The sequence below is a fragment of the Dromaius novaehollandiae genome, chromosome 4, assembly GCF_036370855.1.
Source record: "Dromaius novaehollandiae isolate bDroNov1 chromosome 4, bDroNov1.hap1, whole genome shotgun sequence".
NCBI lineage: Eukaryota > Metazoa > Chordata > Aves > Casuariiformes > Dromaiidae > Dromaius > Dromaius novaehollandiae.
The window spans coordinates 73147281-73162285 of NC_088101.1; the positions used below are offsets into that span (position 1 = coordinate 73147281).

The following is a 15005-nucleotide window of genomic DNA, read 5'->3' on the forward strand; positions in this document are numbered from 1 at the left end:
GCCTTTTTCATCTTTTGATTCTTTTATATCAAGACTGAATATTAAGCATGAAGGTTAGTAGATGAGCATTACAGCATCTGATCTAGAGATCACATGGAAGAAATACTGATCCCCTATGACTGAACTGTGTGAGTCTCCAACAGCTGAACAACATCTAAGCTTTTTGCTTTTAACCTCTCTGCAAGAAAACCAAAACCCACTATCCTGCCATAAGCAGCAGGGTTAATAAGCAAGGTTAATCACAAATGAAAGTATTTTCCTACTAGACTCTCAAGTTTATAATAAAACACAAAGGAAGATATTAAAATAGAAGTACAAAGACAGTATTATTGTTATATTCTTTTGGTAAACACAGTTCTGAAATGCACTCTTCCTTTTTATCTTAAAAGTACAGTATTTGCATACATCTGTGGCCAATAAAGTCATTGCACTCAAATGATTTAATAAGTTTAAATACAGGAAATATCTTAAATATTAAATATGAAAAACATCAAATAAGAGAAATTCATAATTAAACTATCCTAATTTTCCTTAAATAGCTGCATGTTTCTTGAAAACCTCTGACAAAATTCTATTTAGACAATGCTTTTTAAACATAACTGAGTGCTTTTTATTCCTCAGATTTTCTATTACATATTTATTTTACTGATTAATTTACCCACACAAAAGTATGCCTGTGCAAGGCTCGAGGCAGACAAACAGTTGTCAACAAAATAACTACCCACACACACCTACTTCCCTTAATCCATTTGAAATTGCTGGTGATATTTAAATAAACATAGCATCTTTGTTTCTGCATAATTAGAGAGCCGAGCTCCATAATTGCTTGTTGTGACTGCTATTACACCACGACTACAGGCCAGGGCTGAAGGAGAAGGATTTAAAAGACGCATACCATGAGAGATTTTACACGGTATGAGTGCACTAAGCTGGTTTGTGGGGCAGAAAACACGTGTGACCTGACGTTCCCGCAGACCGGGATGCAAGGCGTGAATAATCTGCAGTCCTGCTCAGTAGTATCCTGCAAACCTGTCATTAGCTCACTTTCAGTGGAAATATTAACCACTGCCAGTTAAAGGCAGAAGAGGTGATTTAAGCCGTTCTTACACACTGTTTATTTAAAGATATCACCCTTAGTTGCTTAGCTCTAGCCAACGCCAACCTCCTGGGCCCCAGAGAGCAGCCACAGCAACGGTTTCTAGCAGAAGGGTGGGAAACGCTGGCTTGCGCACGCGTGCGGCCTGGGCCCCGTCCTGCAGCGCTTGTGCAAGCAGCTCCACCAGCGCGGACGAAACTTGAAACAGCAAACCCTAAATCAACATCATCCCGTGCCTCTGGAGAACAGCAGTTCTCCAAACGGGCTGGTGGACATGCAACAATTCTTTCGACTGAAACTACAGGTAAAAAACGTTTGAAACATAAAACCTTAAAAAAAAAAAAGGTTTCAGGAAATGTTACACAGACCCTCAATCGCAGAGAGGTTCCAGGCTGCCACTCCACCACAGCTAGCAAAGCGCTAACCTAGTCTGTTAGTAAATTATTTCTTTAAGCAAACTGCACGAAAACCTGGGTAAAACAGCACTAATCCACCTTCTTAGGAGCGCTCCAGCACTTGCTGACAGTAGATCTCATTGCCAGGCTGCATGAAACTCCACAGACAGGAGAGGAGCTAAAGAAATCAAAAGCAAATGAGATAGGAGCTCCCCTGCCAGTTGTTTTTGGCTGAATGGGCCTGCTTTTTATTCCCAGGCAATTTTAAGAGTTTAGCTGTTGAATTAATGGATGAAGATGCAGTATGTTAATACTATTTTTATTGCATTTTCTCTTGGAAAAAAAGCATCCATCAGGTTTTGGCAAATACAGACCTATTTCAATAAATTAACAGAATGACTTAAACCCCAGCACACCTTTGTCCCCCTGCTCTGAAGAAGCAGCAGTTCTTCCATTCTAAACATCCACCCTGCTGCAAGTTTCTGCACCTCGCCAAAGAGCATTTCAAGGAAAAAAGGAAAATCAAAGCCACGTCAACTCCAGAAAACAAACAAGTGGAAAAAGTAAATAAAACTACAAGTGGTTGACGGTGCCATCAGCGGAGCAGCAAAGTCTTATTCACGAGACCTCCTATCGGTGCTACTTGTGCAGGTGCGGGAAGGAGGCAGACACGGGGGGGGGCGGGGGGGGGCTGCTCTCCGTGGCCCCAAATCGCTGGCGCAGACCTGCGTTACCCTTTTCTGCGCTGCCCGCCCGCGGGGAAGGTGCCGGGGCCGGGGCCGGGGCCGGGGCGGGCGGCGGGGCCGGGGCCGGGGCCGGGGCGGGCGGCGGGGCGGGGCGGCGGGGGAGGGCGCAGCCCTGACGCGGCGCGGGGAGGAGCGGGGCCCATACAAGCTGGCGCCGGGCGCCGGCTGCGCCGCTTCCAGGCGGGCGAGGCGGGAGGCAGCGGGCGCTCGCTCCCCGCACGCCGCCGGGCGCGCTCCCCCGGCTCCGCCGCCGGCACCGCGGGGCGCCCATGGCACAGCGCGGCGGGCGCTGCCGCACGGCTCCGCGCCCCGGCGGTGAGTGATGCGCGGGGACGCGGGTCCCTCGGAGGCGGGCGCGGTGCTGCGCGGGGAGCCGCGGGTGCGGGCAGTTTGGGGCGGGGGGGGCGCGGAGGGGCTCCGCCGCGGGTGCCAGCCCCGCTGCCCGCCGCGCCGCCTCGGCACCTGCCGCCAGCAGGTGGGAGCCCCGCGCCGCGCCCAGCCCCGCGCCCGCGGCAGCGCCCGCGAAAGCGCCGCTCCGCGGCCGGCTGCGCGCCCGCCCCGGCGTGCGAACCCGCCCGCGCCCGCACCGCGGCCCGCAGCCTCCGCGCTTGGCGCGCCGGGCTCGGGAGGCATCGCCGCAGAGAGCGGGCGCTGGGGGAGCGGGGGAGAGGGAAGAAAAAAAAAAGTGGTCAGCAGCACCTGGGTCACAGGTCCGTCCAGGTTTGGCCCCTGGGCACTTTATGTTTTTTTAACCTCGCTTCCCTCGGGGCTGCCTGGCAAAGGCACGTAGAGGTGGAGTGGCACGGATGCGAAAGCAGAGCGCAGGGCTCCGACCTGACGGCAGAGCAACTTGCAAAAGCTCCCCAGAGCATCTTTGCTCCGCTCGCCCGCCGGGCGCCAGCCAGGTGCAGCGTGCCGCGCTCCCACCCCGCAGCCGTGTAGAGCTAGCGCGAGTGGGCTTCAGCGGCGGGCAGGAGAGCACAAAACCGTAACTCGGGCTCACCTCTGCCTTGAGGGACTGCCTCCCTGCTCTGCGATAGTGCAGGGCACGCTCGGGCGCTGCAGTTTCGGCGTGCTTTACAGGGCTGAGGATATAAAATCTTTTGAGGCTAGAAAGATGCTGGGAGGCAAGGTGGCACTCCTCACCGGGGAGCTCCGGCAGCTCTTTGTCTTGGTCTGGTCTCCTCTTCCAGCCATTCAAAAGACCAGGAAAGGGCACCCTGCTACATAGAGCCAATTCAGTCATCCCAATTGACTGGGGATTTAAGTATGACTCTCCTTCCACTCTATGTTAGTGCAGTGTGCTGTGGGCTTTCTCTATTCCAAGAATATTTCTCTTTGGATACCGAGGAGAAAAAAAAATCTGGGATTTTCAATCTGAACTGAAAGAAGCTTCCAACCAGCCACATGTACCAGGCTTGAAGGGTTTGGGGATGCAGGGACCATCCTTCTGGCATAAGAGACCTGTTCGTTGCCCACTCGTACCAAGAGCCCCTGCAGTATATATGGCAAGTGGAACGTTTAGTAGAACAGGTTCAGGACAGTATATGCCCATGAATTGGCTTACAAATGTGTGTATGGATAGATAGATAAGAAATAAATATTTGTATATCTGCCAGCATTTCTTGCACTCTTAAGCAGGTGCATTTCCCACATTCCTCAGAAATGTGCACCTTTCAATCAGAGCACAGTTACTGACATCAGCTTAGGTGTCTCTTGCACATTTACCCTGTCAGCACCCCCCTCTTTCTGGGGGTGGGGGGAGAAGATGCAGAGGTTTTTGAAGTTACCACTGTCAAATGAATGCCTCTGGCAGGTCAGCAGCAAGACTATGCATCTGAAGCAAATCCAGCTGCTGCAGTGGAGAGGCAGTAATTTAACACAGCAAAATCTGACCCCAGAATTGCCAGGTGCTGTTTTGTGCCCTCCTTGTTAGGATACTACCTTGATTATTTCGAACTAGCCATATACTTCTGTAGACATTACAGAAAAAGAGAGTGGGCGGGAAACAGTTTTCCAGCACAGAAGAATATATATACCTGTACAGATACATAACTCTTCTATTTTTCCATTAGAGGAAACGAGAAATGTTTTAGTCTGTTGACTAGCCTAGGTCCTCTCCCTCCCCTCCTCAGAAACACCACCCTAGAGTTAAGAAGCTATTGGAGCCTCAAAATATGTCAGAACTGATGCATTTCCATGAAGAGTTTCAATAAGTAAAGAAATGAAAATATCCCTGGCTGGTCAAAAATGGAAGGCCCTGCTGGGTCACCTCTCTCCTCGCTCCAGAGGGTGAGGGTTCCCTCCAGGTCACCGTGTAGCACTTCACTTGGTAAACTGATTGGTTTAGCTAAGCCTAATACAGCAGTGACCTCACCAGTGGGTACTCTGCGTTAGTGCTATTCTGAAGCCACGCAGCAGGAGGGTGGCAGACAGAAATTAGCTTGGAATATGAACTAAAAGATCATTTGGAGGTTTTTTTGTTGCTGTTTTTTTAAATGCGTCTTACTGGTATTTGAAACAGGGCCTACATCTACAGAGAATGGTAAGAAATTGCTTGGCGGAGGTAATGAAAATGGGATTGCTTAATATATTGTGTTCTCTTTTTCAATACAGCAAGGGAGCAAGACAGGACAGAGCCATCCCTTCCCGCAGGTTGCATTCCTGGGGAGGGCTCTGATGAATTAGGAAGCAGCTATTAGTTCTGTGATACATTGCTGCTTCCTAATTAGAAGGTGACCCATTTTGCTTGGAAGTGGGGAGGGGAGTAGCTCCTGGATTTTGAATTGAACATTTGGGTTTACTGGGGGATAGAAAAGGCAGCATTACAGTGTACTTCCCTTTCTATGAAAGAATTAAAGTCCTGGCAGCTACTGAACACTTGCTAGAAGAGGCTGGTAGAGGGATTCCATTTTAGCAGTCAGTACAAAAATTTCTACACATCCTGAGCTTTTCCAGTTTATTTTTGTTCTGCTGTAATGTCCCATTTTACTTCTACCTGCATGAGATTCGCTGACATCTAAAGTGTTCTATCTTACTTCTAAGAATTTTTTATAATCTCTTGGCGTGAAAGATCACAATAGTCCCTTCTGACCTTAAGAGAAAGAGTGCATGTTATATATAACTACAGTCTATTATAAATTCTTCTACTTTATTGCTCACATTGGAGCTGAACTCCTTCTTTAGAAGACACAAACTGGTGACCTAGCTAATTTTTATAAGCTGTATTTATCACAGCAGGTGCAGAAGTGTAGCAAATTCAGCCAAAAATTCTTCCCACCGAGTCAGCCCTCCTCAGCTTATTAAGTTCCTCTAACCAATATTTAGAGACTTTTAAAGTATCTTTCTGAAGTCTTAAGCTGATAGACAGTATATCATCTTACCACACTGAAACTGTGACTAGATTTCTTAATATACTGACTATAAGAGGTAAACCTTTTGTTTTAAATATAATTAAATATAATTTGAGGCATGCAGTCTAGGTAGCTAGACAGTATCAGTCCCCATAATACAGATTAATCTAGTTTCTTATCTTTTCTCCTCCCCTATTAATGCATAGATTTTTTTTTACTTCTATAATGAGAGGTGATCAATAGTTTATGCCCCTGGAGATCTATGGCTTCAGTAGTGTATAGTTCTATTTAATACACTTGTCTTTGTACAACTCACTGCAAAGCAAGCAATTACTTGTAGTTAATTATGGGAAACTAGAATTCAAGCATTTATTGGCACGTTACTTTTTTTTTTTTTTTGAATGTGATTAAAAAAACAGTGGGGGGAGGGAGTGTGGGAAGCATTTCTTTGGAAAAAGGGCATTGTGAAAAGGTTTAAGAGTTAACAACAGCAAAATGCAGAATGTATTTCCAAGGAAAAAGAGTTTCATAAACCAGTTTTATTAAAAGAAAATTTTGCTCCTCCTCAGGAAAAACTCTCGATTGAGCTTTAAGTGATAGTACCTGTACTACAGAGTATAATGCTAACTGGGTACAAAATGTCACTTGAAAGAGATCATATAAACTACTAAGGATTATATCCTATGGCAAGCATCATCTATTCTTAGAGAATAGGAATATATACTGTTCATAGCAGTGAATTCTTGAAGAATTTCAAGTACACTAGAATTGATCTAGTTCAGTGTATTTTAAATACAGCACTGAATACAAATGTTCAGTACACTGACTTTTCATCAGTTTAGAAAGTTATTTGTAGAGCTGGTTAGCTCAATTATGGATTTTTTCCCAATATAAGAAGCCAACATAGTAGATTTGTGAGTTGTACTGCACAGCTAGTTTTTGCCAGCAGTGAAGTTTTTTGCGGTATTGAGTGCCCAAATATAGGCTTCTAAAGCAAAGGGAAATAATACAGCCCAAAAACTGTCCTGAGGTTGTCATATCTGCAAAACTAGATATTTTAGAGAGTAAGGTATTTCCCTCAGATTTTCAGCTCTAATCTCCCTCTAGAGACAAACCTTAGCAACTGATCTGTGGTTCTCATTCAGGCCAGCTGGGTGTTTTTAGATGCCTATGCAAAGATGCCTGCAGTGAAGTGCTTCAGCTCCGCAATGAGAGAAAGCGATGAGGTGTGAAACTAAGCCTGCTCTTCCTCTGTCCCTCCAGTACCACAAACCCCATGGCTTCTGTGTGATGATGCTGGTGGGAAGTCACCTGCGTGTTTGTGGAAAGGGTGTAGAAGGGCCCTTCTCCCAGTCGCTGTCCTGGCAGCAGCCACGTCTCATTTGCTCTGCTGAACCTCTTGGTACTTTTAGTGAAGTATCCCCTTGTCAGAGTCCCCATGGTCCCTACCTCACGCTTACTGACTGCCGTACAGACACGCCTGTGTGTTGCCTCCTATTCACTTGGGCAGCTAAATCTCTAAGGCTGTTAGGAAAATTCAGAGCTATATCCACTTTTCTATTTCCTCTCTTGCCCACCCCCAGCAAAAATGAAGTTATCAATCCAGACAAAAAGTTTATGCTGATTAAACTAAAAATTATACACAATTTAGGTAGTTTAGGCCATATCCTTGAGTGAGGATAAATATACTGAGGCATTCAAATACCCTGTAATGTGGTAATATGTGGTCAGAAGTCATAAAACAGTGACACGTTTCAAAGAGCACTGAAACATGCTTAAATGTCATTGAAATATGATGGCTACTGCCCTCATATTGCATTTACTGAGAAATGTTTCCATCTATTGCCAAGTTACTATTACTTTTGAAAAGGCTTTAATCATTAAAGCTGATTTGATTGCCAGTGTCCACATTGAGTCTTGTTGAATAAACAGTATGGTACTTTTTGCTAATTAATCGGAGAAAGCTGAAGAAAAGATTAAGAAAAAGCAATCAGACTTTTTGAAAAGTCTTCGTATAATCTTCAAAGCACCATTTAACATAAACTGTTTCTTTTGCCAACTTGCTCGTTTACTGGTAGCAAACACAATACTACTAACTGTCAGTTACATTTTTGTACTAATCTGGAATACAAAGTCATTCAGTGAAGTCACGTATGCTCTGAATGACTTGTGGCGGCACTGAAGAGAATTCTTAAAGCAGAAAAGTAATTTGGCAGAGTGGCTGCTATAAACTCTTCAGTGCATGCTTATTATTGTTGAAACAGTTTTTCAGACCTACAAATTACAAAGCTATGGAATATACATTTGCATCATTTTATATAAACTGCTGCAATTTTAGTCACCAAACTGCAGATCTGCATAAAGCACTAAAGAGGGCATAAGAGAAGAAAGTTGAATGACAACCAATTTATATGCAGTTTTATTCCTGGACACCACTTTGCCCACACAACATATGTTTTGTGCTGAATTTAGAGGAACATTCATGTCCATTGTGTTGCACTAGTCTAACACAAACAAAATCATTGGTTCAGATATCAAACCTATACAGTTTGTAAGAAACAAAAGAGAATGAACAGAAAGACAATGCCTTATTGCTTGCAAGTAAAACAACAGTAGTATAAATGTACTTTGAGTGGCATAGTTACTGACATGGTTCATTAGGTATGCATAAAGGCAGTAAATACCACAGCTACTCTGTTGCACTGTGGAACACCTGATGAACACCTGAACAAATAGCAGGAAAAAAACCAAAAACCAGAAAAGCAAAAACAAACAAACAAACAAACAAACAAACAACCCCCCCCAAAAACACGAATTCCATATATTTGAAACATACCATACTCCCAAGTTATTCTGAAGTCTCATGTTGCAGCAGAAAGCGGTTGCTGTTGTTTATTTAGAAAAAAAAAAAACTCCCTAAACAAGTATTTCAGCCAGGAAGGAGAAGACAATGAGGCAGATCTCCAGTGAGGCTCAGGGGGCTACCTGAAGCGAGGCCTTTAGTACCACACCTGTAATATCCCCCAAGCTCAATTGCCAGCAGAGCTATGTCAGCCTAAGACACGAGTAGAGCTGCAGTTAAGAAACACTTTGCTGCATACTTTATTCCACCCAAACGTTCCCATGCTATATCCAGCCAAGGGAAAGCATGTTAAAAAAAATTGGTAACTGAGTAGTACATAAACTATACATTAGAAAACAGTCCCATGAACTAGTACATGCAGCTCATTTAGAAAACAATCAAACAAAAATCCTAGCAGTGTGTTGTGTCATTAATAACTGGGTGTAGCAGCTAAAAGTTGATTTTTCTGGAGACAGATTGCTTATTGCAGAACTCAAGTTATTAGCATAGCATATTTCAATCTGACTACTAAGAAATGAGGGCTTCCAGTGTCAGGTTTTAACTTAACTCCTTTCAACAACAATTCAACCTGTTCTCACTGAAATCCTATTATGCTTTTCCAGTAAGGTGTTAAGACAACAACTCAGACTTACTATTTATGGAGCTAGTCACTCTTAAAATATACTCTAGAGTAAGTGGCTATTCCTTTAATTTGTGACCTTAAAATTCATCAAGAGTTGATGTTTTGTTGCTCTTATGTACTCATCAGCCATCCATCTAAGCAGACTGTTGCTGTATCATTTGATTACACTGCACCTAAACATGGCAGTAGCTAGTTCACAGGGGACACAGACCATGAATTCACCTATACTGAACTGTCACCCAGTGCTCCCCCAGGGAGGGGTTAAAAATTAAGAACATTTCTTGCAAAAGCTGATGTGGATTAAACTGAGAAAGATTAACAAGAACAACAAGGACAGGGTGAGAGAGCAGATTACTGACAGCAGCCAAAATGGAACTCTTATAACCAGATAAAACTCGTAACAGTGACCAAAAATGAAAGAACGAGTTTCTCTGTAAAGTTTCCTCATACCAGACATCGCAGAATAGCCCAGGGCATGATCTTCTGCCTGCATGGCCACGAGCTTTAACTCCACAGGCACCCAGGGAAGCAGACTCCCATGGCTTCAGGTCCACCATAACGCTTTGCTTCCCTCACCTCCCAGCCCTGATTTCTGCTTCCTGACAATACAGCTGCCTTGCAGCCCTTGAAAAGCCATTAGAAAAGTGAAAGCATAAAAATAATAATCGTTAGCAAACATCAGGAAACAGGCGGGCTCCATTCAGGATGGAGTCGTGACCTCTGTAAATGACAAAATATCAAACAGATCTTTCTAGATTGCCTAGAAACACATCATTAGTCCTTGTCACACTGGGGCTTAGCTTATTGTGGAAGTCATTAGTTTCTTTTCAGATTCTCTGGAGAATTTCCAAAACCTAGCCCCTGCGTTTCCGCAGGTTGTTCATACGTAATTTCGTGTTCCAGCCTCGTTAGCTCGTGCAGCACGAGTCGTTCCAAGCTGAAATTCAGTATCACAGTGGCCTAGCAAGGCAAAATGCACTGCCATCATGGCTTCCGCTTCTACCTGGAGTTGTACCATACCAAAATCCCACTTACAGTAGCCTTTCATCGAGGTTACAAAATCTTTAGGAGGCATCCTAATATCAGAAGCTTATATATACAGCCAGCTTATAAAATGACAATCTTAACAGGTTTGCTACATTCACACATGTGATATGAGAGAGGCTCAAAAGGCCATTAAGATATCACTCCAAACATTGTATTAAAAAAATCCTGCCCTTTAAGTTTAATTGCAGTATTTACCAGTCTTGATAAACAAAGGACAAATGTAGCTGTTTACATCACAGCAGCCTGCTAGCCAGCTCTGGAAATGGCCTACACAAATAGCCATGGCATATTTTCTCTTCTGAGTACTTGGATTGGGACCACAGCTCTTTCAGCATTTTGCTGATGCAGACATACTATAGGTTATAATGTCATCATTATCTTACCTTTCTGCAGGACAAGAGGGCATGCCACCTTCTTTTCCAAGGCATACGGGCAGTTAGGCCTTGAGAAAAGGAATGCAGGCCGGCTATCGCGGAGAGCGGGCTTCGAAAGGTGACTCACTAAAACAAGAAATGTCTTCTCATAGTCACTGAGACCAGAGTAGAGCTTCTTCCTTTTGCACGACTCTTTACCCCTGTGTTTTGTAGCGTGGGGAAACCCACTCAAACACAGGCTCTGGCCTCAGAGATCATAAGCTCACAGCAGATGTTGATGTCACTTAAAATCCATACAAAAGCTCCACTCTCCTCTGGTGCTGCCCACCCGGAGCTCCTTGTACCTTCCTCCTAGGAGACCGTTACGCCCCGCACGGGGAGGGGGGCAGCTCTCTTCCCCGAGCAGGGGGCTTTTTCCCCGGAGGCCCTGCAGGAGACTACAAGTCCCACGATTCCTGCACCACCCTCGGCTTCCAGGGAGGCTGTCCTCTCCCAGCCCACACCTGCCCAGGTTTTGTTTCTCAGACAGACCTATTCTTGCAGATAAAAAGCACTGAATTCTCCTGTGATAGTGTTGAACTCCACTGAAATCAGATTTGCAAATAATAATAATAATAATAATAATACTCTGGATGAATCTTGGATGCAAGAGAGAGAAAGATTCACAATGTTCGTATCTCCTGATGACTGGAAATCCGTTTCTCACAGCATTATTGTATGTGCCTGTTCTTAAAGAATTTGATTCCATGCAGTGATCTATGAGCCTCAAGTTGGAAAAGCTGAAAGAGACTGATCAGTTTTGAATATCAAAATAATACTTGCAATGTGGCTTTAGTAGTGATACATATGACTAAAAATAATTTCTTTTTTTTTTCCTTCAGCAAAGTTTCTGTTTGAGAAATACGTGTTCGCTCAGCAAAACAGAAACAACTTTTAAAGGTTGCTTTCTGTGGAAATCACTCCATGCCCCATTACCTGCTTGACTGAAACCAGACTAAGAACCTCTGTCATGGCAGCTTTTCTGCTGGGAGCTGTGTTGCTTATTGTTCAACCTCATATAGTGCCTTCCAGACCGGCTGTAAATTCAAAGGCTGAGACCTCTTCTCAGTCTGTTCCGAGAGAGCTTTTAAAGAAAACAATTCCAAAAAATGACTTCAAGGAAAACATTCATTCTAATGGATCATGCCAGCAGCTGCCACAGACTATTATTATTGGAGTGAGGAAAGGGGGAACAAGAGCTTTGTTAGAGATGTTAAGCCTCCATCCAGATATCGCGGCAGCAGAAAGTGAAGTTCACTTCTTTGACTGGGAAGATCATTACGGAAAAGGATTGCAGTGGTATATTAATCAAATGCCATTCTCCTATCCCCATCAGATCACCGTGGAAAAAACTCCAGCATATTTCACATCACCGAAAGTGCCTGAAAGAGTTTATAACATGAACCAATCAATGAGATTACTCCTGATTTTAAGAGACCCAAGTGAGAGAGTACTATCAGATTACACCCAAGTGTTCTATAATCACATGCAGAAGCACAAGCCGTATCCATCCATTGAACAGTTCCTGATTAAAGATGGTGAACTCAATGTGGACTACAAGGCAATAAACAGAAGCTTATATTACATTCACATGCAAAACTGGTTGAAGTATTTTCCTCTTGATCGCATCCACATTGTAGATGGAGATAAACTAATCAAAGATCCCTTTCCAGAAATAGAGAAGGTAGAGAGATTTTTGAAGTTATCACCACAGATAAATGCTTCAAACTTTTATTTCAATAAAACTAAAGGCTTCTATTGCCTAAGAGACAGTGGTAGGGAACGTTGTTTACATGAGTCAAAAGGACGAGCGCACCCACAGGTAGATACCCACTTACTCGAGAAACTGCATGAATATTTCCATGAACCCAACAAGAAATTTTTTGAGCTTGTTGGCAGAACATTTGACTGGCACTCATTTGTGGCAAGTTAGTGGTAAGCTTCAGAACCTATGTTCCAGTGTACATTTAGAAACTTTAAAAAGGGCATTTAAGCTATAATTTATTTGTAAAATTCATAAATACTTCTGTACAGTATTAGATTCACAATTGCCATATATACTAGTTATATTTTTCTACTTGTTAAATTTGAAAGCATTTTGTATTGTTTTTCATGGTTGTTAACATTGTGTATTATGTGTCTATATGAAGAAACTAAAATATTTCACTGCAGAAGATACTCTCTTGAGAATGCGTTGTCTTTTTAAGAAATAAGAGATTCATTTCAACAGAACCTTTCAGAATTATCTGGATATTTTGGTCTTTCTGGACTATTCTGGACTTTCCCCTTTAATTGCTAATGAATATATTAAACTTTACATTTCCCTTTCTCTTGCTTTAAAACATGTTGTTTAATTCTTTATTTTTATTTGAAAATGTTGTTGTGGTTAGCAAAGTGTTCCATCCTGCTTTACAAAATTCTTTCTTGATAAAGTGTTACTTCCGATACACGCTGGGACATGCACATCCAAGGGACAACGGAATGCTCTGTAATGAGACATATTAACTGCTGCACTTACCTTCATATTTAATGTTATAGCAAGTGCTCCTGGAATTCTTTGGAAGTACAGTGCTAGTTTCATGGCAGATTTTTAAGATTCTTTGGGGACCAGCTCATAAAATCTACAATTGGCTGCAGAAATACAGCCAACCTGAAAACTTCCTACAGTCTCAGAATGTATATATACTTCATAATGAAAGAAAGTGAGTTGAGAGAAAAATTTAAGCAGTATGGGGACATTTTAAGGGTTGCTTATGACTGTTCCTAAATTTTATAGCATATATTTATGCTTCGCCACCACCGAAAACCAATATGTACATCAGAAAAATTACCTGTTCTAAACTCTAGTAAACAACAACTTCATTCTTACATATATTAACATACCTGTACCCCCTTTAAGGCTGTTTCATATGAGTTGAGCAGCTGTTTTAGGCTAATGAAAATTGCCCATGGATTACTGTTCTATTGCTCTCCTTCCAAGAACCATGATGCCAAATCTTGATTGGATTCTGGCCTTGTTTGTTGTGGAATTAATCCCAATTCCATGAATTCTTATGGTCCTCCATCTACTAAAAATGGAAGTTAGTCATTAGTACGTTCCATTAGTAAAAACTACAGCTCTCCTTGTCTACAGCAGTTCTGATGTTTTGTTAGCCATCAGTTTCTGGAGTTAGAGCTAATCCTTTGTCCAGACAAGGCTTACTAGAGTACTGCCATTATGAATTCTTAATTTTCATTTTAAGATCTAGAGTATGCCCATTGAACATTCAGTGACAGCACTGTGTAAATTTGGACTTGTAACTGATTGTTACAATCCTTTACAAAATTTAAATGTAGATGCATTATTTTTTTTCTGGTGAGATGGTGCAAACTTGGGCACTGTGACAAGGTACCGTCTGGATGCAAATATCTCATATTATGCTGCTTGCATGAAAATTTGCAGATGCTGCCCCTCTCTCTCCCACTCCTTGTGCACCTGCCCAAGCTGGATTCAACCTCAGAGAGGTTGTTGGTGTTGTTTTATAAAGTAAACCTTTGACGAAAGCCTACAATGAAATGGTATTGTACTCAATAAAATATTTTCTGAATTGCATCTTTCCCTTCTCTTTTGTTCAACAGTTTCTACTTTGGAAGACCATAACTTAGGACTCGACCCGTTTAGATGCAGGTTAAATGTTACTTAGGAATTCAACAGTAGCCTAGTGGATTCATTGGTGAGTAATTGTTTGCTACTGGCTTGTCCCTTTGTGGTCCGTCACTGACCCAGAACTTACAACAAGGACAGAGTGTTCCTGGTGGCAAGATGTTGCATCTTTCATTAGACATATACTAAAAAAGGTTACAGTACCAAAAAATATCATGGTCCTATTAAAGTTTTAGAAAACAGAACTTCAGGGAGTTTTGTGTAAGGCGGGATAGTATCTTTTTCCCCCCTCATTATTATCTCATTTCCCTGCTGATATTATCTTTGTAGGAACCATCTGGACCTAAGAGATTTCAGCCTGGAAGAAGGGTTTCCCACATTAGTATAGTCCCACCTTCACTATTCCCTCCTTATAATCCCAGACTGATCCCACAGTCACCAATCTCTTGCTGGGAAAAAGGAAAAATACTGCCAGGCAGCAAAAAAGAAGGGGGGCATGCAGCGCTCTGTCTGCATTTTTGCCTTCCCATTCCTAGTGCACAGGCGACAATCAGTTACTACCTCTTCAGTCAAAGAGCCATAGGAATACCAGAGGGCAGGGATGCATCAAGTTCACCTGTGGCAGGCCATGCAGGGTGGTGCATCATGTGGCACAAGTCTAGAACTATGAATGCCACAGCAATATTGATGCCTAATTTCGGTACAGAGAATGCTTTTAGATGTATAATGCTGCTTGATATCAGTTTCTTGCCTGTCACTAAGCAGGCTATCCCCCAATTTGGACTTTTCTTATGGGCTAGTCTCCATAGAAAGAGGAGCAACAACCA

At 43.0% G+C, this 15005-nt stretch overlaps 1 protein-coding gene across 5 annotated transcripts in view; it reads left to right on the plus strand.

Annotated features, from left to right (window-relative positions):
- Window positions 1-2372: 2372 nt before the first annotated feature.
- Window positions 2373-15005, plus strand: part of HS3ST1 (heparan sulfate-glucosamine 3-sulfotransferase 1) — a 37169-nt gene continuing 24536 nt past the window's right edge. For 3 of the 5 annotated variants that reach the window (XR_010389127.1, XR_010389128.1, XR_010389129.1), the window contains exons 1-2: window positions 2373-2552; window positions 14154-14248. Coding sequence is in view for 2 of the 5 variants with exons in the window: in XM_064511423.1 (XP_064367493.1) it covers window positions 11506-12468 (963 nt within the window). In the remaining 3 variants the exon portion in view is untranslated. Of the gene's footprint in view, window positions 2553-2963; window positions 4783-11377; window positions 14128-14153; window positions 14249-15005 lie in introns of those variants that run through there. The other 2 variants (XM_064511423.1, XM_026122054.2) reach the window with 2 other exon arrangements.